The sequence below is a fragment of the Arachis ipaensis genome, chromosome B1 (assembly GCF_059453495.1).
Source record: "Arachis ipaensis isolate K30076 ecotype BB chromosome B1, ASM5945349v1, whole genome shotgun sequence".
In the NCBI taxonomy this organism is placed as follows: domain Eukaryota; kingdom Viridiplantae; phylum Streptophyta; class Magnoliopsida; order Fabales; family Fabaceae; genus Arachis; species Arachis ipaensis.
The window spans coordinates 141,204,513-141,228,909 of NC_142436.1; the positions used below are offsets into that span (position 1 = coordinate 141,204,513).

The 24,397-nt window shown below is 33.9% G+C and overlaps 1 protein-coding gene across 3 annotated transcripts; it reads right to left on the reverse strand.

The window, feature by feature from the left end:
• Positions 1 to 998: 998 nt before the first annotated feature.
• On the reverse strand, positions 999 to 15,221 carry LOC110263196 (IQ domain-containing protein IQM4). Of its 3 annotated transcripts, XR_015902530.1 has the most exons (6): positions 14,910 to 15,221; positions 14,647 to 14,780; positions 13,443 to 13,541; positions 13,221 to 13,335; positions 1,946 to 2,348; positions 999 to 1,515 (listed from the first exon to the last, which is right to left on the reverse strand). XR_015902530.1 is itself a non-coding variant. In XM_088501975.1 (5 exons), exons 2-5 carry the CDS (start codon positions 14,748 to 14,750, stop codon positions 2,133 to 2,135), a joined length of 534 nt encoding a protein of 177 aa, XP_088358101.1. In that variant the 5' UTR covers positions 14,751 to 14,780; positions 14,910 to 15,221; the 3' UTR covers positions 999 to 2,132. The 3 variants fall into 3 exon arrangements, 2 of the variants coding, with proteins under 2 accessions (XP_088358101.1, XP_088358102.1); XM_088501975.1 differs by having other exon boundaries at positions 999 to 2,348; XM_088501976.1 differs by lacking the exons at positions 999 to 1,515; positions 1,946 to 2,348 and adding an exon at positions 8,107 to 12,300.
• Between the last annotated feature and the right edge of the window lie 9,176 nt (positions 15,222 to 24,397).

Sequence of the window (24,397 nt, forward strand, 5' to 3'; positions counted from 1 at the left end):
CTCAAATTCATCGTCGAACCCTTCTCCTGGGGTGGAGGATTTATTAAAATAAAATTGTTATAAGATATATGAATAAATCTTAGTGCTAGTCATATAACTTAAGAAAAATACTATATGAACAAATGTTTTTGTGTTGTCTCATTCTTTAATCCTTATTTTAACACCTAGCAAGTTCTTGTTATGTTGACACCTAAATTTGTTTAGACTTAGTTGAATATCACTTGTATATCTAACACTGCTCATAAATAAACATGCTTATTTTGAATAATGTAACATAAAAAAAAAAGTTCTACAAATAAAAATATTACGAATATAAAAGGCTAGAGAGTAGATAATTAGTATGAAGAAAATTAGAATTTATAAGAGAGAATAAAAAATTTTCAATTCAAATATTAAATTTCGTTTACCATGCTGCACATATACGTCAAATATTAAACATTTTATATCGACTAACATATTAATATTATATTTCTAACACTTCAACATCTTTACAATGATAGAAAAAGTAAGAAATTATTAATTCCATCAATTGTATTTTTCCAGTAAAGCTCAATCTAGGTTTACAAGTTTTATCCAAACCAATATTTTGAAAATTGAGCCAATCATCGAACTAATAGAGTTAAAATTTTCAAAGTTCAAGGTTTAACTGAGATTTAATTAAGATTAAATCAAATATAATAAAATAATATATTTATATATAAATATATATATTTTTAAACAAATTATATTTTATTATTTTAAATCGGTTAATCATTGAAAACTAGGTCAGTAGATCAGTTACCCAAATTTTTAAATTTTTGACCAGTTTACTAAAGACAATTGGATTTTACCCCAAACTAGATCGGTCTAATAATCAATTCTCGGTTAAAACTAATAAAACTAGTATGAATCATGATCCAAACACATTCTTTTTGTTTCACACAGCCTTAACTAATATTGGGGATGGCCAATAGAAAATCAAACGCACACCAAACTCCAAAAGAGATTATTTCTGAAAGTTTTCTAGTGACTTAAGAGAGGGGAATTGAATTAAGAAAACACAATATATAATAACTTTTACAGATTATACATAACCTAGAAAAACAAGAGATTGTTTTTAATTTTATCTCAATACAGAAGAGAGAAAGAGAGATAGGTTGTCACCACGATATATAGCATGGTTTGGTCTCCTATTCACTGAGACCTACGTCCAATTTTTACCATAAATCACTCAAGAATAAAGAAGAAAACTCGAGCTTCATTGGCTGGATATGCAAACTATTTGTTGCTTTCTTCCTTAAAAAGAATATTCATATATAGAGAATTCGGTTTACTGTTGATGGAGAGAAGTATTTTCTCTTTTGTTCCTTCAGCCGTTGCATACAATCTGACATAGACCATTGGCTTTATTGAGGAGAACTTCCTTATTTTACTTCACAATAAGTGCAACATCTTTTTTTTTTTTGTGCTTGATATGTTGTGGAATATTGTATGCTTGTTGTTTTGTCCTTGATCATGATTTCCTGATATCAAAACCTGCAAAACTTGAAATAGAAAGTTAGTCAATTTAGGCAAAATTAAATGTTTGTCATTATCAAGGTAGTTATGACAATGCTTGACTCAACAATCTCCTCTTTGATGACGAACACTTTTAAACTGAATCAGAGTGATAGGATAAAGATAACTTCCCTGATAATGCAACCAGCTCTCGTTGTCTATGTGCGCTAATGCCATAAGATAAATGAATAATCCATCATAAGAATAATATAAGCAAAACAAAATTCAAGCAAAATATTTGATAAGTCATAAATTAGTTTAATTTCTCTCTTTTTGTCATCAAGGATGAAAATTAAAAGCACCTACACCAGAGATAAAGTCCTAGTAATCCAAAGAAAATTAAAGGTTATTACGGTCATCTTTCAGCAGAATAAAATAGGAGATAAAAAAAGTCTCTTAAAAACTCAACTTCAACAGCAGTAGCATAGAGATATTTTTTGGTATCAGAGGTAAACTCATAAGATGATTCCTCTTCCTCTTCACCAGACAAGTAGGACTCATTGTTGAGTTCATCAAGGTAGCTCTTGAGGATGTGTATCCGTTGCTTGGATTTTCTTAAGGCCAATTCTTGTTCACTTTCTTGCCTCCATTGGAGTTCAGTGCTTGTAATCATTAAGACAGTGAGACATAATACTTCTTGAATCAAATCTTTGACAATGCCTGCAAGAATCTTCAGCTTTGAACCTTTGGTAGGCTTCTCGGATCAATAGGCGAGTCTGGGATAGTAAAATATCCAGAAATCTCAGCATGGGATTGAAATTGTCCATCCAGCTATCTTTTTTGTCGTACCACCTCCTTCCAATAGTGTTATTCTCCTCGTAATTTCATAAGAGAAATCAACATTATTAAAAGCAAATATCATTGTAAGAAATGTAACACAGCAGGGTAGTTTTTTTTTTTTTTTTTCACACACATACATGTGCGTCATCATTAAATAACCAAAGAAAATATTAATTCTGTGAATAAGAGCATATAAAATATTAATTAGTAGGGGGCTGAGTACTCAGAATCAAATAATTTTAGGAGAGCGGATAACAGGCTGGAGACCGCAGCAGCACAGATAAATATTTCCGTCCAATTCTTCCTACTTTATTCATTCACTCTCATTAGTTTTATAGTAACCCTTTAATTTTAACGAAATTTCTGCACAATTATTATTTTCTCTGGATGCGTAATTAAATAATAACACATTACAATTCTTTTTCTAAGGAATGGCCGTTTAATTGCAACAAGAATGAGAAGCTACATAAGAATTTATACAGCTGTTTTTATCCATATGTAACTCAAAACTTGGTTAATAAAACTCCTATTTCCACTGTGCTTTATCAAATAACAGTATTATACAATCTAGGACCAAGTTTTTCCCTTTTTCCCATTTGCCGTTATTTTTTTGACACATTTTAATTGGCTATTATCACTAAAATTCAAAGCATCTATGATCTATCTGTGTGTAATGGTGATCTTAGCTAAGACCTATTACCAACATCTTCAAATATTAGATAGGGAGTAAAATCTTTTTACTATTCCGACTAATTGATCCTAAGAGATATCATTAGAGATGATGCTTATTTAAGTCTTTAATTAGAAGATAAAGAGAATTCTTAGGTTTTTTTCCTGTTTTCATATTCAGTTGATATGCTTTCACGACAATAACACAAATGACGCCTCATTTTAATTTTATATCATGCTTGCAGTTTTACCTAAAAACAATGGCAAAAATAGGCAAACAAAAGGAGGCAAAGTTTCATTATCTTAATCATCCTAATCATGCTTATAAACATATCAACTTAAAAAAATAAAAAATAAAAACAGATTCAATACGGAGACAAAACTAAAGTAATGCAGCACAGAGCAGACACCACTTATCACTCTTGGATAAAAACAAAAATCAGTTTGAATGCATCCTTTGGAAGTGTCACACCTAACTCTTCTTCGAGGGGTTCAGCTCCAAGCGTATCTGGCTCATGCATCAACATGGTTTACTCTCAAATTTCAACATTCTAATTGAAATATAAGAAACAAATAAGAGCATAGTTGTTGTGTTTGTGATTATCGAGCAGAAACCGGTTTCTAAAATCGGAACCCTAAACCCCGTCAAATTTCAGAACCAAATACAAATTAATACATACCTAATCAACGACGTGAGCACAGAGAGGACGATGAGAAGCGCAGAGATCGACGATGGTGAGAGCGGCCCAGCAACGATCAGTGCAGGAGGGTCGAGAAGGAGCGACGGTCGAGTGGTGAGTGTGTGCAGCGATGTGGTGAGTGCGTGCAGCGATGTGGTGAGTGGGGGGCGAAGACGGTCAATGGCGATAGCGAGAGGGTTTTCGATCTTCGCGATGGTGAGCTCTTTGAAAGTGTTTTCTTCGGGTTTTGGAGGTGAGTGATGAGCTTTGGAGGGAAAGGAAAAAAATTTCACTGAATGTGTGAGTTGAGTGTGCTTTCAGGTAAAAAGAGAAAAAAAAATTCACGAAGTGTCAAGTTTTTGCCTCTAGATACATTAGGCATCACTTTTGAAGTGCACCCAAAATTTAACAAATAAGTTACTCTCTAAAAGCGCTCTCTTTGATACGAAAAGTGCACCCAAAGATATCAACATACGGCTACGCTTTATAAGTGATTTCTATAATACCTAAGGCTACACTTTTTAAACTATGCCACAATTGTGTTTCCTTTTCTCTTATAAAAACGCAACACGGAGAAAAGCGTAGCCTATCAAATAGGCTACGCTTTTCAAATGTAGCTAAAAAAAATGTGGCTGGATGGGTACTTTTCTTGTAGTCTCGTCGCTGTCGCACGAAGGTCTGCGACTCCGAGTTGAGCTCGTGGCGTTGAGGTCTCATTGTGCTCTCTCTCTCTCTCTGTGTTAAGGTCTCATCGTTCTCTCTCACTCTTTGTCCGAGCTCAACGTCCCTCTTCGAGCTCTCTCTCGCTCTCTCTGTTCGAGCTCAAATCACTCGCCGTCACTTCTCATTCCTCCGTCGCTGCCACTTCCATTCCTCCATCGCCGCCGGCAAACACTGCTGCTTCAATATATTTTTGCTTATTTTGTAATAATGTTGATTCTGAGTTGCTGAGATAATGATTCTAAATTACTGATTTTGTTAATTTTTGCTTATTCTGTGTTGCTGATTTTCTGGAGTAATGTTGCTGATTTCCTAAAATATTGTTGCTGGATTTTGATTTTCTGATTTCCTGAGTTAATTTTAATAATGGTTAATTTATTTAATTTGTTGAATGCTGGTGTGATTCTGAATTCAATTTAATTTGAATTCTGAGTTTGGAATTGGATTCAATTTAGTTTTTGTTGCTATTTAGTTTGGATTTAGAAGTCACAACCACGTTGCTGAGTAATGGATTAGAATCCCAAAAACTAAATATGATTATATGCTTTGGCTCTGTTATATTCAACAGATTTAAGAATTTGTAATTGAATTGAACTTTGTTTTGTGTTACGAATGTATGATTCTTGGTTAGAGGATTTTTACTGTTCAATTCTTTTATGTGAGATGGAAATGATACTCTTATTAAAAGTTATTGATTACTTGATTATTAGAAGTTATTGTTGATTACTTGATTGAAACTTAGAAATTAATTAAAAAGATTTATTTTCTGAACTTTTAATGATAAATTACGGACATTTTGAAATTAGGTTAGAAATTATTAAATTTGAATAACTGAAATTATATATTGAATTTTTAATAAATTTATTGTATATTTAAGTAAATCGGTTCAATCACAGTTCGATCCCAGTTGAACCTATCACTTGATCAGTTCAATAACCGGTTCAGTTCTTGCAACCTTGGAAAATAGGTCAATACTCCTAAAAAGTTTGCAGTGCAATGAGTGAATCCATGTTTATGGCTGCTGCGTTACACCCTTCAAACTCAACCTCACCCGCTTTTCCGCCTCCCCCAACCTCCACCGCACTCACTTTCAAAGCAAACAACAACTTCCCCACACTCTCCGCCACCGTAGAACCACAAAAACACGCCGCTCTACCTGACACTCTTCTCAACAGCACACGCAAGAATCAAGTGCTCCAATTCATTAGAACCACCCCCTTCAACTACCTCTCCGAAACAAATTTTTACCATACAGTTCCCGCCCTCACCTCCAAAACCAGGGGAAAGGTGCATATTTCCGTCTTTGATCCCTCTCCAATTTATCTACTCATTAATACAAATGAATGGAAGTCAAGATTTCTGGTAAAATTGCAATAGTAATATAAAAGCAGAAAACATTGACTAAAAAAAATCATCTGAAAAATTAATGAATTTGCTTACTTGTGGTCTTATGGCACAGGTTAGAGACATATGATAATGGAGAGTACCTTGTTCTAGTTACTACTGTTGATAGAGTCATTAACTCAATTCCCTTCAAGGGACAGGTTTTGTGCTCTTATTCTCTGTATGAACTATTTACTTGGTTTATCATGGATCACACTCAATGTTCTTTATTCCCACTTGCAGGTGCTTAACCAGACAAGCTTGTGGTGGTTTGAGAGAACCCAACATATAACTACTAATGCCGTTGTGTCCACTCCTGATCCTAATGTTATCATAGCAAGAAATGTTCTGTTTTTCTATTGAGTATTTTGTTAATTGGTATTTCGGATTGGTGCTTGCATACACATTTTATCAAATGATTTCAACGGCTATGAATTAACATATATGTTTGGTATAGGTTGTGGAGGAGGAGTTAGTTTGTTGGAAATGATAGCTTGAAAAGTATGATAAAAATAGAATATATTTCTCCGGAACTGGAATAAAAGTAAACATTGCAGTTATCATTAAGTGCTCTAAGTTTATTCATGCTACCCAAATTTCAACATGCCAAGCTTATTCTTTATTCATGTTGCCGTCAATATTATTAAAATATTTTCTTTACAAAAGTGTAGATGAAAATTCTAGAAATTATTTGTTGACACCTTATTACGGCTGTTTGTAGCTAGAGGGTTTGTGACCGGAAAGATTGATACTTCACTATGGACAGTCTATAACAAAGGCATTCAGAACTATTGTGGCAATGTCCTCCCGTTGGTGAGGTCCCTATATTTTTTGTTTTGCATTCTTACAATTGTTTTTCTCTTTATTTTATACGCTATAACGTTATATAACACATAACAAATTTGGTAAAAAACCAAAAAGCTGGTTGAAAATATATTCACGCCTACAACCAAAGTTGCAGATCATGATGTTCCTGTACTTCCAGATGAGGTATTATTCCTTGTACTTTCATCTGCATCTATCTTTTCAATACAATTGAAGTTATAGTGGAGGACCAGATTTAGAGACCCAAGGAATGAATAGGCAGATCAAATAATGTTGCAAGAATAAGAAACAATAGGCAGATTTATCTTATTATGCTGTTTTTTTCTTCTTCTTTTTTAAGGCAACGTCAATGTTTTTCTGGATAATATTATTTTCTTAAGAGCCTAGTTCATATCATACAGTACAATTGCTTCTTGATACTAGTGAGGATATGATTAATGATGGATAATGTTTTTACTATTTTTTAATAGTTTTTTATCTAACCTTTTCAATTCTTTTTATAATCCGTTTCCCTTGCAGATTATAGAAAGGGATTAATGACAAGAGTTGATTACGAGAAAGTCAGCAGAAAAACTTTTAAGTCTTTTGAATAGGTAATTAAGTATTTTATCATGTCATTTATAAATTTGATGAAATGAAAAAAAGTAATGACATGCCTTCTCAATGTATCTCGAGATAGTAACGACACACTCTCAATGTATGTGCTATTTATTATTTGAATTATAGAGATGAATAGTTGGTGTAGACTTATTCTTCAGAATTGTCAGTCTGTTGCACTGGATCACTTCTAGTTCAATGAAAATCTCGAACTTGTCCATGTATTCTTTTCAATAATGCCTTACTGGAACAAAAGTATAAATACCATTTCTCTATGATGAGTGGGAAACTTATTGTTATTATTGCTGTGATGCAATTTGACTTTTGACATTGGCTTGCTTTGATGAAATTTGAATTTCCAGTAGCTTCAAAACATAGCCTTATATTAGTTGACACATTATGAATTTGGGAAGGCAGAAGATGATTCAATTATGTTAATTGATGAAGTTCATTGGAATCCCTTATGTTTATTAGATTCTAAAATGCACTCCACACAATTTATGAATATAGAATAGTTTCGTTTTAGAAGATATTGGGTTGCCAATTCTTATCTTGAGCGCTTTCAAAATGGTTTGGAGTTTGAAAATGTTGATAATGTACTCTATCTGTATCAATAACATTATTTTCTATGTAGAGTGCATTATATTTTATTTTTTGCTTAAAGGTCTAGGGATATGTTATTTTATCCCGAATAAAATAACATATCCCTAAACCTTTAAGCAAAAAATAAAATATAATGCACTCTACATAGGAAATATAATTACTCATATATATATATATATATATATATATATATATATATATATATATATATATATATATATAACACTTTATCAAACATTTTCAGGCTCCAAACCATTTTGAAAGCGCTCAAGATAAGAATTGGCAATCCTCTACTTGAATCAAGAGTGTGCACCTACAATTTTCAAAAACAACTTTATTCTATATTCTTAAATTGTGCAAAGTACATTTCAGAATCTAATAAACATCAAGAATTCCAATGAACCTCATCAATCAACATAATTGAACCGTCCTCTGCCTTCCAAAATTCATACTTTGTGTTAACCAATATAAAGCCATGTTCTGAAGCCACACGCGCGGGAAATTCAAATTTCATCAAAGCAACACCAATATCAAAAAATCAAATTGCATCACAACAATAATAACGATAAACTTCCTGCTTATCACATGTATTTATACTTTTGTTCCAGTGCAACAGACCGACAATTCTAAAAAACAAGTCTACACCATCTATTCATCTCTATATTCCAAATAACAGATAGCACATACATTGAGAGTGTGTCGTTACCATCTTGGGATACATTGAGAAGGCATATCATTACTTTTTTCATTTCACAAAATTTATAAATGACATGTTAAAATGTTTAATTACCTTACCGTATTTAAACAAACTTAAAACTTTTCTATTGACTTCCTCATAATCAACTCTTGTCATTATTCCCTTTCTATAATCTACAAAGGAAATTGATTATAAAAAGAACTGAGAAAGCTAGATAAAAGAAAACTATTAAAAAATAGTAAAACATTATCTATCATTAATCATATCCTCGCTAGTATCAAGAAGCAACTGTACGGTATGATATGAACTAGGCTCTTAATAAAATAATATTATCCACCTGATGCTGCCTTAAAAAAAAGAAAAAAAGAGCATAATAAGATAGATTTGACTATTGTTTCTTATTCCTACAACATTATTTGATCTGTCTATTGATTCTTTGGGTTTCTAAATCTAGTCTTTTACTGTAACTTCAATTGTATTGAAAAGATAGATGCAGATGAGAGTACAAGGAATAATACCTCATCAGCCAACTTTTGGTTTTTTTTACCAAACCTGTGATGTGTTATATAACATTATAGCCTATTAAATAAAGAGACAAACAATAGTAAGAATGCAAAACAAAAAATATAGGGACTTCACCATCCGGGAAGGCATTGCCACAATAGTTTCAGATGCATTTATTGTAGACTGTCCATAATGAAGTTTAGTACTTCCGGTCACAAACCCTTTAGCTACCGCAGTAATAAGGTGGCAACAAACACTTTCTAAAATCCTCCTCTCTGTTTTGTAAAGAAAATATTTTGATAATATTGAGAACAATATGAATAAAGAATGAGCATAGCATGTTGAAGTTTGGGTAGCATGAATAAACTTAAAGCACTTAATGATAACTGCAATATTTACTTTTATCCCGTTGCTCCGAAAAAATATATTCTATTTTTATCGTACTTTTCAAGTTATCATTTCCAGCAAACTAACTCCTCCTCCACAACCTATACCAAATATATATGCCAATTCATAGCCATTGAAATCATTTGATAAAATGTGTATGCAAGCACCAATCCGAAATACCAATTAACAAAACACTCACCAACAAACTCAACCGGAAAAACATAACATTTCTTTGTTATGATAACAATAGGATCAGGAGTGAACACAACGGCATTAGCAGTTATATACTGAGTTTTCTCAAATCATCACAAGCTTGTCTGGTTAAGCACCAAGTAAACAGTTCATACAGAGAACAAGGATAGAGAATAAGAACACAAAAACCTGTCCCTTGAAGGGAATTGAGGCAAGGACTCTATCAAATGCACTCTGCCATAAGACCACAAGTAACCAAATTCATCAATTTTTCAAATGATTTTTTTAGTACAATGTTATGTGCTTTTATGTTACTGCTGCAATTTTACCAGAAATCTCGACTTCCATTCATTTGTATTAATGAGTAGATAAATTGGAGAGGGATTAAAGAGATAAATATGCACCATTCCCCTGGTTTTGGAAGTGAGAGCGAGAACTGTATAGTGAAGATTTGTTTCGGAGAGGTAGTTGAAAGGGGAGGTGGTTCTGATGGATTGGAACACTTGGTTCTTGCGTGTGCTGTTGAGAAGAGTATCGAGCAGAGCGGCGTGTTCTTGTTGTGGTTGTGCGGCGGCGGAGAGTGTGGGGAAGTTGTTGTTTGATTTGAAAGTGAGTGCGGAGGAGGTTAGGGGAGGCAGAAGAGCGGGTGTGGGGTTGATTTTGAAGGAGGTTTTGGGACGGTTTAACGCAGCAGCCATAAACATGGATTCACTCATTGCACTGCAGGCTTCAGGTACCATTTATTCTAAAGAATAACGCCACTTTTTCAACACATAAAGCAACAAAAACTAAATTGAATCCAATTCCAAACTCAGAATGCAAATTAAATTGAATTTAGAATCGCACCAGCATTCAACAAATTAAATAAATTAACCATCAATAAAATTAACTCATGAAGTCAGAAAATCAGAAATCCAGCAACATTGGACTTGTTTGGGTGAGCTTCTAAGAAAAGATCTTTTTTCGAGTTATCTTTTTTTAAAAGATCTTATGAAAAAAATAAAAGTAATTTTATGTTTGGGTATCTCATGTATCAATTATGTTTGGATATAACAATATAAAAATACTTTTTTGTTTATTTATTACATGAAAAACATCTTTGTTTTAAGAAAAAAAGATCTTTTAAAAAAAGATGTAAATTACATCTTCTCAAAAAAGATGTTTTTTTTTCTAGTGCTTTTATTTTTACTACTAGAAATTTGCCAAACACGCCAAAAAAGGATCTTTTTTCAATCCTTTTTTCATTGAAAAAAGATCTTTTTTTATCAAAATAACGGCCACCAAACAAGCACAATATTATTTCAAAAAATCAGCAACTCAGCAAAAATTAACAAAATCAGTAATTTAGTATCATTATCACAGCAACTCAAAATCAGCATTATTACAAAACAAGCAAAAATATATTGAAACAGCAGTGCTTACCAGCGGCAACAGAGGAAGGAAAGTGGCAGCAACGGAAGAATGAGAAGTGATGTCGACAACAGCAGTTCCACGGGGCGGCAAAAGCACCCTCCACCCGAGGAGAAGGGTTTGGCGATGAATTTGAGCTCTGAGGTGGGATGGTGGCTCGGTATGGAAGAGGGTTTAGGATTGGGTTTTTGAGTTCTATACGTCTTTCCAAGTTTTCAGAGAGAGAAAGGGCCAAAGGTATCGATGAGGGGATTTGATTTCTGAATCTATTTTTTTGTTTTAACGAAAGAATTAAAACGACCACATTTGGAGGCCTTTGGTTTTGAACCGGTAACACTCCAAAAACCGAGCTGGTCTAACAATTGTTAATTTATACTTGTAATTAACTAGATTGCATGCTTTAATAAGGTTTCAAATCACACTAATGAATCTTGTTTGCAAATTATCTTGGCAGTATTTCTCTAAAACTTCCTCCTTTTTTTTCCACTTGATATGTGCTTCTTTGTGATAAATATACAAATAAATTACCTATAGAATTATGTGTTTTTTGGTATTGGGAATCAGAATTGCTTGAATTAATCATTCAATTTTTACACAAAGATGCTTCAACCATGGTTTTGGTTGCATGGCATGTCTGTCATGTCTAATCCTCATTCAAATTGATCTACCTGCTGCTTTATTTCTCCAAACCAACGTGTAATCTTGTCGTTATACTAATTCTGTTGGACAGATACATTTTCTTGTATGAGACTATAACAAAATCAAAGTTTGAGGTGCTGTCGTCTGAGCTAATCCATATGTTTCAACATTTCGTTTTGGCTATCTATTATCTGATAAAGTCATAGGAATATAACTCCATTTCCTTTTGCAGGAGCCAATACATGAGCGAATATCACGAAATGTTGCATCTGCACTGGCATCTTTGAAGTAGCCTGGGAATGTCGAGACTTTTTCAATTCTGTATTCTATAGACCCCTTTCTGAGGATATATTTAAAACTTACAAGCAGCAGAAATTCTACCAAGAAGTGTTTTTTCAAATAAAAGAAATTATATAAATAAAGCTTAAAACCAAAAGACAGATGAACATTTAACTCTCATAGAAATCATGCTTGGTCTTTGCTAATGGCGCCATGTATTTAACTAGTATACTTGTCAACCAAACCGATGTCTTTGGCACACATTGTTACTGAATAATGACTGATGAATATTTCATTAACTTATGTCACATTGCTCTGGATCTTTCTTTCTTCTTATACTCTCTCTCTTCACATGAAGTCCCAGGGAATATTGCTCTGCTTCTTTGCTTGGTAATATGCCTATGATCAATCATCTTTGTAGTTTAGGGAATTTTTTTATCTTAATTTTTAAGGTTAAATAGGCATATTTTGAAAGATATCAAAGCCATCCTTCTTTTTCGGGTATTGATATCAAAGCCATATTTATCCAATTAGTTTTCCTTTTGGATTTACAAATTAATTGAGAAGACAAAAATAAGCTTTTCACAATATCCTATTTGAAAAGAGAAAACAAAGAAACCTAATACCAAGAACAGAAAATCTACAACTCCAGCACAAAATCTATAAGAACTCGTTCTAGCTAGAAAGATAGATTCCATCACATGGAGTGTAGAAAGAAATACTGGGCTGCTTCCCATTTGACACGGGTATAAAGTTAGAAGCAAGTTAAAAAGTCAGATCACTTTATCTTTTGTTGTAGTGGATGTGAAAATGACTAAACTAATTCGCAATTATAAAAATAAAAAAAGAACCACAACAATTTGGATACCATCACAGCCTTTATCTTTTCTTTCTTGAATTACCTTTCATCTATATAGTAAATTGAGTGAGATCATCTTGATTCACTCTTCCATTCTGTTTTGCTGTTTTGTTCCATGTTAGGTACCAGTTGTTAATACATTAATATCGTGTCTTTCTTGATCCTTAAACTATTAACAAAACAGAGGCATAACAAAAATAAAGAGCAAGCTGAAGTTGATGCATGCCAAAAGAAAATTTCCCTAAACTTTCTTAGTAACAATCATCTGAATAACTATCAAGGACAACATCATGTACATCATCAAGACACTTCTGAGCAATCTCGATGCACTTCTCAAACATCACATCAAATTAATTAAGATTAAGAAGAGAACTAGATGAAGTTAGTGTTGTTGGTTGGGTTAGCTGCAGCCTGGTTTTTATATTGGAATTTAATCATGATGAATTGAAAAAAAACATACCTTAGCTGCTCTTGTTCTTGCCCTTGCCCACCTTGACACAGCAGATTCTTGTTTCTCCACATCAAAGAATGAAACTGAACTCCTTTTAAGAGCAGCAAAATCCAATGCCTTCCACCTTCATCATTCAAAAACATTCAATTATTTACATGTATAAGATAGAAATTTAATCAAACACCTAGCGCGCACCAACAAAAAAAAGGCATGTTTTCATGAAAAACTAACCATAGTTCCTCCACCACCACAGCACAATCTGCCCAGTATCTTCTGGTATGGTAACTCTTATAAACCTTCTGCAGCTTAGTGGCAGCTGCATTGAATTCGCTTTGGAGAAAAAGAAATTAACAAAAACACAAAAAATGCTTGACAATTAGTACTATAGTAGTAGTAGTAGGCAAGGAATCAAATTTCTGGAAGCTTTGGAGGAAGTTATGCATGTCTTCCATAAAGGACTAACTAACTATATATAGTATTTAAAAGAAACGACAATACAGGGGGAAATAAGAGGAAAGTTACAGTGGAACCCTACCCTACCATGTTATTAATTAGTAGGGGGCTGAGTACTCAGAATCAAATAATTTTAGGAGAGCGGATAACAGGCTGGAGACCGCAGCAGCACAGATAAATATTTCCGTCCAATTCTTCCTACTTTATTCATTCACTCTCATTAGTTTTATAGTAACCCTTTAATTTTAACGAAATTTCTGCACAATTATTATTTTCACTGGATGCGTAATTAAATAATAACACATTACAATTCTTTTTCTAAGGAATGGCCGTTTAATTGCAACAAGAATGAGAAGCTACATAAGAATTTATACAGCTGTTTTTCTCCATATGTAACTCAAAAACTTGGTTAATAAAACTCCTATTTCCACTGTGCTTCATCAAATAACAGTATTATACATTCTAGGACCAAGTTTTTCCCTTTTTCCCATTTGCTGTTATTTTTTTGACACATTTTAATTGGCTATTATCACTAAAATTCAAAGCATCTATGATCTATCTGTGTGTAATGGTGATCTTAGCTAAGACCTATTACCAACATCTTCAAATATTTGATAGGGAGTGAAATCTTTTTACTATTCCGACTAATTGATCCTAAGAGATATCATTAGAGATGATGCTTATTTAAGTCTTTAATTAGAAGATAAAGAGAATTCTTAGGTTTTTTTCCTGTTTTCATATTCAGTTGATATGCTTTCACGACAGTAACACAAATGACGCCTCATTTTAATTTTATATCATGCTTGCAGTTTTACCTAAAAACAATGGCAAAAATAGGCAAACAAAAGGAGGCAAAGTTTCATTATCTTAATCATCCTAATCATGCTTATAAACGTATCAACTTAAAAAAATAAAAAAATAAAAACAGATTCAATACGGAGACAAAACTAAAGTAATGCAGCAGAGAGCAGACACCACTTACCACTCTTGGATAAAAACAAAAATCAGTTCGAATGCATCCTTTGGAAGTGTCACACCTAACTCTTCTTCGAGGGGTTCAGCTCCAAGGGTATCTGGCTCATGCATCAACTTGGTTTACTCTCAAATTTCAACATTCTAATTGAAATATAAGAAACAAATAAGAGCATAGTTGTTGTGTTTCTGATTACCGAGCAGAAACCGGTTTCTAAAATCGGAACCCTAAACCCCGTCAAATTTCAGAACCAAATACAAATTAATACATACCTAATCAACGACGTGAGCACAGAGAGGACGATGAGAAGCGCAGAGATCGACGATGGTGAGGGCGGCGCAGCAACAATCAGTGCAGGAGGGTCGAGAAGGAGCGACGGTCGAGTGGTGAGTGTGTGCAGCGATGTGGTGAGTGCATGCAGCGATGTGGTGAGTGGGGGGCGAAGACGGTCAATGGCGATAGCGAGAGGGTTTTCGATCTTCGCGATGGTGAGCTCTTTGAAAGTGTTTTCTTCGGGCTTTGGAGGTGAGTGATGAGCTTTGGAGGGAAAGGAAAAAGATTTCACCGAGTGTGTGAGTTGTGTGCTTTCACGTAAAAAGAGGAAAAAAATTTACGAAGCGTCAAGTTTTTGCCTCTAGAGTAGATGTTACAATACTCCACTGTTGTTTGGAATTTTAAAATTTCTTTTTATTAATATTATTATAATATATATTGGCACAGTATTTTAGAAGACATTATATTAATAGAATTTTTAATGCATATTGATAAAATTATTAAGCAATTAATATATTATTCTTGTAAAACTATAAAAAAATATTTATATTTAAATTATAAATACTTATTAATAAACTTTTATAGAACTCGTTAATACTTTTATTATACTTTTAACATACACAATATTTTATTCTTCTATTTTATATCATATTTTTATTATACTATAAAAATTATTAATAAGTACAATAAAACATATTAGTAAGTATTATAAAAAATATTATTGAATAATTATTTTATTATATTCATTAATATTTTTTATAGTAACATTTAAATATGGTATGAAAAAAGGACTGAAAATAAATATAGTGTAAAATAGAGGAATAAAAAAATAGTCTAACAAATTACCAAAATTTTGAATGATCTGTGTCCTAACAAAAGAAAAATGGATTCATGTAATTAAAGATGTTTTTATTTGTTTTGAAAATTAAAAAATTACTTTAATTCATTTAAATATTTTTTTCATATATTAGTCTTTTATAATTAAATTTAAATTTTGAATTTCTAATATTAGTAAATAAAATTAATTATAAAAATTACAAAATTTGAATCCAAAAAATTATTTTTAAAAGAGACATCTTGAAATGAATATTAATTTTAGTAGATGGGTGTTTGACAATATTTCCCAAAAGGGAAAAATGAAAAATTATTATTCTACATTCTAAAATGAAATTTATTTTTATTTTAAAATTTTAATACGTTAATAGTTTAATATATCTAAATGTATAAACCTCATATTTCTAAGAAATTTTCTCAAAAATAATGTTAATAAAATGTTTATACGTATAGATATCTAGAAAATAATTGATATATAGAAAAAAATATTGTTTAAATTTAAACAATAGCTTATGTTGTGACATGGATAGATAAGGATGATGGATGTCCATTCATGAGAACTGAGAAACACATTTTTCCTATGTTGAAGGAAATAAATTCTTAGAATGAAGAAGTTTGAAACGTAAACTTTATGTGCCTATAAATACATGTAGTGAGGCAAAGGGAATATACACAGAAATAATAAAACACTATTTTCTCTCTTGAGTCACTACTAATAGTTTTCTCTCTCTTTCTTTTATTACTGTATATAAATAAAAGAATAATTTTATTGAGCTAATTATATTAATACTAGAGTCTTCTATTTACACATCTCTATTTTATATGTAGTATATCTTTTATTTATTTTACAACACGTTATCAGCACGAGACTCTTATCAAAATTTAGGAAGACTCAGGTAACAAATTTTCATTATGTCGAAGCTCTCTCATCTTGAATTCAATGCTCTTGATATTTCTGGAAACCATTATTTATCATGGATATTAGATGCTGAAATCCATCTTGATTCAATGGATCTTGGAGATACCATTAAGGCTGAAAATAATGCATTCCAGAAGAATAAAGCCAAGGCCATGATTTTTCTTCATCGTCATCTTGACGAAGGATTGAAAAATGAATATCTCACATTAAAAGATCCTACAGATCTTTGGAAAGACCTTGAAGAAAGGTATAATCATAAAAAAACGGTGATACTTCCTCAAACCCGATATGAATGGACGTACTTGCGTCTACAGGATTTTAAATCCATAAATGAATATAATTTTGCAATGTTTTGAATCACCTCACGAATGAAATTATGTGGGGAAAATATAACTGATCATGATATGTTGGAGAAAACTTTCTCAACCTTCCATGCCTCGAATGTGCTCCTGCAGCAGCAGTATCGAGAAAAAGGGTTTAAAAAATATTCCGAGTTAATTTCTTGCCTTCTTGTTGTTGAACGCAACAATGAGTTGCTCTTGAAAAATCATGAAGCGCACCCAGCTGGCGCCGCCCCATTTCCTGAAATAAATGCGGCAAATTACCCCAGAAGAGGTAAATGGCAATCTTTTAATAACAAGAAAAATTATGGAAGGAAAAGGAATTATGTTCAAAAGAGAGGATCTTACCAGAAGTGGGATAAAGAAAGAAATATTGGGCAAAATAAATCAACAGATGATAAGTGTTTCCGTTGTGGTGGAAAGGGTCATTGGTCACATACCTGTCGTACCCCAAGGCACCTAGTCGATCTTTACCAGACATCTTTGAAAAAGGATGACAAAGGAAACGAAACAAATTTTGTTTCAAATGATGCTAAAAATTCCACCACTCATTATGATGTATCTGATTTCTTTGAAGATCCTGAAGGAAATATTGGTCATTTGATCAATGATGGAATAGTTTAATATGTGAGATTGTTAAGTATCCATGCAAATAAATAATGTAAAGAACTTATTGTTAAGTTTTATTTTTTGTGTATTTAAGTTTCAAATGTGATGTATATAAATAATGAAATATTAATGTTTATGATTTTTGAAATCATTAAATGTGTCATGTTTAAAAAACAAAGTTTTAGTATATGACATTATTTTTATGTACTGTATTTCTTACAAAAAATAATTTCGATCAAGTATTCAATTTAACTGTGCATACTACTCATTTTATGATTATTTGTCTTTGAAAAAAATGGCAAGGATATATAATGAAGATGTGGTATGCCTTGCGGATAGTGCAAGTTCGCACACTATTCTCAAAAGTGATATATATTTTACCCATCTGGTACCAAAAGAAGAATGTGTTAATACTATTATTGGCTCAGGCAATGTGATAGAAGGCTTTGGAAGAGCTATAATTTTGTTTCCTGGAGGAACAAAATTTATAATAAACAATGCACTATTATCTACCAAGTCTCTGAGTGTAACACCCTACCATACGGAGTCTTATGCTTAAGTCATAATTCAGAGATGGCAAGGTATTACGACCTCTAAAATAAAAAAATTTAGTACGAATAGTAGTATGAATGATGCTTATAACTAGGAGCCTTTGAAGAAAAAGGGGTAAACAAAAATCGTAACTCGAAAAGCGCAATACTCTGATCGATAACGTAGCGAACAAGAATAACCAAAGCGAGATATATATACGAAAGGGTGTCAAAAACGGGAATATCAAAACTTAAAATTCGGTTGCGAAGATAACCGGTCCGAGCATAGCAATATATACATATAATAAAATAAGAAAAACCCCAAAGGAAACCCAAAGGGACATAAAAACAGAGAACCTATTCTCCAAAATCTCCTATAAGAGGAGTCATTACAGTTTGTATTATGTAATGGAGATAAAAGTATCTAAGCAAAACATATAAACCAAGACAGAGTCCCGAGAACAAAGGATCTTCGCTAATCCAGAAGTCTCCAGCATGTCTCAACGAGAAGCCTCGCGTCCTGCATTTGAAAACCACAAAATCCGCATGGGTGAGAACCAGAGGTCCCCAGCATGGTAACAGCTTCCACATATATAATACATAATAATAGAGGAAAGCCGAAGGCAATCCTAGAACTTCCTCCAAATAATATCAAAGCTTATAAGCAAGCTAAACCGTAAGTGACAACTGACTAAAGATCCTTCAGTCTAACTAATACTTTCCTTTCCAATTCCTTCAGACCTCTCAACCACCAGCAGGAGTAATATATAGCAAACATAGTTATATCAGACAAGAGATTTACAATTAGGAACAGATAAGGCATTTAGACAGTTAGCAAGTAATATACAGTCAAATAGGCAATCTCAAACAATTCATATAGTATGCATATGATGAATGCCTGTCCCTAGTGGCTGATGATATCATCTGTCGGTTATAGAGCCAACCCGACAAGTCTTGGTAGCTAACCATTGGACTGTCCCTCTATCGTGTCTCCCCAACTCGGACGCGCGGGTTGAAAAATAGCCAAACGGCGCGCAAGCGTCAGCCACGCGTACGCGTGGGTGCTCTTGCGCCCCAGGCACAAAACTGGCACAACTCTGGCACAACTCTCTGGAAAATGGCTGGGCACTTGGTGCAGCGCATCGGCGCGCTCGCGCACACCACGCGCACGCGTAGATGGTGCTTTCTCGAAGAACGGCGCGTACGCGCCAAGTGCGCCTACGCGCGGGGGTCATTCTGCTAAAAATTTTCTAAGTTAAAAGCTGCAGAATTCACAGATTCAACCCCCAATCTTCCGATGGACATAACTTTCTCGTTTTAAATCGCTTTTCGCCCGTTCTTCGAACGGCATGGACATCCCGGATCCAATTTCATTTCTAAATAAGTTTGGTACAAAACGGGGAAATGTAGTCCAAGTTATGTCCTGTCAAAACATGCCCAAAAACCATATTTTCATAAAAAACCACAAGGTGCCATTTTCAAAACAAACCATTTTCAACTCTTTTCAAAATCAACCCAAAACATGCCAATTTCAACCCTTTTTGAAATCAATCAAAATGTACCAAAATCAACATCAAGCCATCCTCAACTCACACATTGACACTTTACCAAAATTCCCAAAACCACCATCCAACCATTTTAACACTTCTCAATCAAGTGGCTAAAGGACAAACACAATATCATGTCATACATCCTTCCTCATCCCAATTTCCAATAATACTATTTCCAATCAATCATCATTATACATAATCATCATCATACTCACCATCAACATGGTACCACTCACAATTCAACCTTAATCAATTATCAAGCATATATCACAACATGCATATTTCTCATACATCATACCATCAATGCATTAATAATCATCATCACATATATGACCACATCATATATCTCAACCATTCGACAATATCAACAATTCAATGCCTATCTTAGGGCCATCTAGTCTAAGTATTTCCTACCACATTACATATTAGATACGAGAAACCGAGACCATACCTTAGTCGATTTCCCAAACTCAACCGGAGCACTTCCAAATTACTTGTCCACAAGTCCTCTAGGTCTCAACACCTCCAAGAACTGATTTTATCACACAAAACCCTCTTCCAAGCTTTCCAAAATCACCAATCAAGCTCTAATTTTCACGTATACACAACCTAAGCCACAATCATCATACCCATACACAACATCTCAATACCCAAACATCATAGAACAACAAATTACACTAGGGTTGAGAATCTTACCATACCCAAGGTCCAAGGAGACAAGATTAACCTTCTCCTTCAAGAGAGTTAGGTCCTATAACATCAAAGAGCCCAAAATCTCAACATTTTTGCTCATGAAACTCGAAAGTAAAGGTTGGAATTTCAAAGAGCAAAACGTGGCTTACCTCAAAATTGGTTGTATAGGTTTTGTAGAGCTCTCCGCGGTGAACGCGTGGCCGTAAATGGTGCGGCAATCGGAGCTCTAGATCAAAAGTTATGGTAGTTTGAAGATCAAGTGAGATATAGAAGTTTGAGAGAGTGTTCTTCCCCTCCCTTACTCCATTTCAGCGTGTTTGAGTGATAAGTGAGGAGAGAGAGTGCTGAAAACTAGGGTTTTGGTTTAGTTTAGTTGGGTCAAGGGCCCACTTTGGGTCCGGTTGGTCCGGTTTGGCTCGTTCGATCCAATCTTAGTCTGATTTCTATAAAATTGGTACCGAAATTCTCGTCTCAATCTCCTCTATCACATTTAGCCATAAAAATCACGTTTTTGGCTTTCTAGATTAAATTCTCATTTATGGGTTAATTAGTCGTTAATTAACCGGGTCTTACACTGAGGAACTTGTTAAGTTTCAAAGATATTCACCGAAATGGATATCATATTGAGACTATGAATGAGGGAAGTCATGAGTATTTATGTATCACAACTCATGATTTAAATAAAAAAGTTATACTAGAAAAGTTACCCTCACTTTCATCTGGGTTATATTATACCAAGATTAGTGCAATTGAATCACATGCCACTGTAAACCAGAAGTTTGCTAGCCCAAATGAATTTATAACTTGGCATGACCGATTGGGTCATCCGGGAACAACTATGATGCAGAGAATTATTGAAAACTCCCATGGTCATTCACTAAAGAATCAGAAGATTCTTAAATCTAGTGAATTTTGTTGTGCTGCATGTTCTCAGGAAAAGTTAATTTTAAGGCCATCACCAGTAAAGATTAGATTTGAGTCCCCTAAATTCCTAGAAAGGATTCAAGGTGATATATGTGGACCTATTCATCCACCATGTGGATCTTTTAGATATTTTATAGTCCTGATAGACGCATCTTCGAGATGGTCACATGTGTGCTTATTGTCTTCTCGCAACCTGGCGTTTGCGAGATTACTGGCTCAAATTATTCGATCAAAAGCACAATTTCCAGAAAATCCAATCAAAGCAATTCGTCTTGATAATGCTGGTGAATTTACTTCCCAAGCCTTTGATGCTTATTGTATGGCTAATGAAATAAGTGTTGAATATCCAGTAGCTTATGTTCACACACAAAATGGGTTAGCAGAATCACTTATTAAACGCCTCCAATTAATTGCTAGACTGACGTTGGGGTTTTTGCCAGTAAAGAAGTTCATAAAAACAGTCGCGTTGTAGATATAGTCTCTAAACCGACAGAAATCCCTTCGTACAAACATTTTGGTTGTCACAAGTAACAAACCCCTAAATAAATTGATAACCGAAGTATTCAAACCTCGGGTCGTCTTCTCAAGGAACTGCAGGGAAGTATGTTCTTATTATTGGCTATAGAGATTGTAAATTGGGGTTTAGAAGATGAGAAGCAAGTGATTTAAATGACAAATAAAGTAAATGAAGAACAAGTAATTTAAATAGCAAGTAAATTAAATAAATGACCGTAAATGGGCTTTTGGCAAGGTATGAGAAATTAGAGGTCCTATCCTAGCTATCCTTATCAAAGATGATGATAATTGAATCTTAACTCCGCTTTGTTAACCTTTACTAAAGTGAAGGAAGGTCAAGGGATTAATTAATTGATCTTCGAATCCTATTTGTTTCCTAAGAAAAGATTGGAATTATTGAAACTCAAATTAACCAAGATAACAATTGTCAAGCACGTTTGAGGTTGATAACTCCTGAGTTACTGAATTCTTAACCAAGACCAAAAAGGAGAAAAATAAATCTACCGGAATAAAAATATCTTCAGATTGGGAATGACAATAACATAAATAAAAGAAAGCAATATTAAACTGATATACCTCAAATAACATAAATTCAAAATAGAAATCTGTAACATGGGAGTATTCATAAATTAAATTATAAAAGTAAACAATCAACTGAAGTAATGAATAAAAGAAAAAGGGAAATTTAAAGTAAAGGAATATTAAAACCTGGGATCGAGAGTTACTCCTAAAGAGAGAAGTTCTAAATCCTAATCCTAAAGAGAGAGAGAATGTAACGACCCAATTTCTGGTACGTCATGATCATACTAGAAACTGAGCGTTACTAACTTGTCTTCCTAATTATTATCTATTATTTATTATATGAGCCTGATTCGTTGTTAAAAGCGTAGTTATTTTACGAGGTACTTTTTTTTTTCTAAAAACGTTTGGATTAATAAACAGAATCATTAATAATCAAGTCATAAATGATAACAGATAATACAGTTATAAACAACCACACATAAATACATCACAAGCAGTTGACAACATTCGGTGATTCAGCCTTTATTAGAGTAAAGATCTTTAGTTAGAACACCCCTAGATATAGCTAAATAATAACTATATACATATATATATATACAATATCCCAGGTCCTGACCTGTTCAAGAAGTCCCTAAGCTGGCACCCAGGCTAGCCTAGACCCTATACTCACCTAGTCCCTCTAAACTACTAAAGCGAGGGAAAGTACGTTCTAGGTCGTCAAAACTCAAGTCAGGTGGATCGTCATCAAAAGGTGGAAGGTCGTCTACTAATCCTCTGCACGATCATATGTCATCAAAGAGCGTCTCTCAAGTACTTCATCGAGTGGCCACATAACAGCAACATCGTACGGAGGACTTAGGTTAAGGTTCACGTACAAACGGGGTGCAGACGTTGGCTGGTCTCACAGTATATACATATAAATAGAGAACGAGATTCACCCTAGACTCAGAAGACTACCTAGAGTGGAATCCTCTTTGCGAACGATCGTCAGTAAATTACGGAAGGGTACTCACGCTTCCATCTGAAGGGGGAAGGGAGAGAGAAGGGGTAAGAACTGGGGAGTTCTTAGTAGGGCCGGGGTTATTAGTTACATTCATTAATTCTATGTTGTTTTGCAGACTATTAGTAGAATAAAAGGAAGCAATAATTAGAAAACACAGATAAGTAGAGAAGATAGAGAAAACAGATAGCAGAACACAAACAAAAGAATACAAGAAAATAACACAAACACAGAGAATAGAATACAAACAAGGAAAGCATACATTCATACCACAATCATAACAAAGGAAATGTGCAACCAAGTATGATGCATGTCTAGCCCTAGCGCAGGTAATGAGCTCATTTGTCGGTTACATACCCGCTCCCGACGTTACCCAGCAACCTCTGTCTGGATAAGGCTTTCCTGTTGGCAATACCCACTGCAAGCAACCTTTGTCTTGCAGGGCAGCACTTATTAGCCGATATACGCCCAACACACTCACTGTAAGCAACCTCTGTCTTACAGGAGCAACAACACACTCACTGTAAGCAACCTCTGTCTTACAGGAGCAACAACACACTCACTGTAAGCAACCTCTGTCTTACAGGAGCGCACTGATCTTGATACCTCTGTAAGCAACCTCTGTCTTACAGCAAAGCATTATAGCAAGGTATCCCAGGAAAGCGTTCTCAGTGGTCGTACCACCATCTATCTGACTGCCTCTCTGCAGCAGATTCTTACATAATCATTCTCATTATCATCATTCATCATCACTTTCAAATTCTTATGCAGTACCTCTTTCTTTCTCTGTTCAATCATACTATACAAACTTTACATCTTTCACTTTTACAATATCTTGGCTCAAACCATTTCTCTTTATCATATTACTCTTTTCTCTTTGTATCTCTTTATTCTGCTCTGGTTACACTGTTCTCTGTGTTTCTTTACTCTGCTCTGATTTCTCTGTTTAACGTATGTATTTAAAGCTTATGTAAATTTCGGTATGAATAGTTAGTCTGTCCCAAGTATAGGTTCATTAAGTCTATACTGAAACAGTTTAACTTTTCATA

Coding starts and splice junctions, on each gene's coding strand:
- LOC110263196 (XM_088501975.1), bottom strand. CDS start 14,750: ATGCATGAGCCAGATACCCTTGGAGCTGAACCCCTCGAAGAAGAGTTA. Junction 13,336..13,442: donor GTGGTGGTGGAGGAACTATG/GTTAGTTTTTCA, acceptor TGAATGATGAAG/GTGGAAGGCATTGGATTTTG. Junction 2,349..13,220: donor CAAGAACAAGAGCAGCTAAG/GTATGTTTTTTT, acceptor AATTACGAGGAG/AATAACACTATTGGAAGGAG.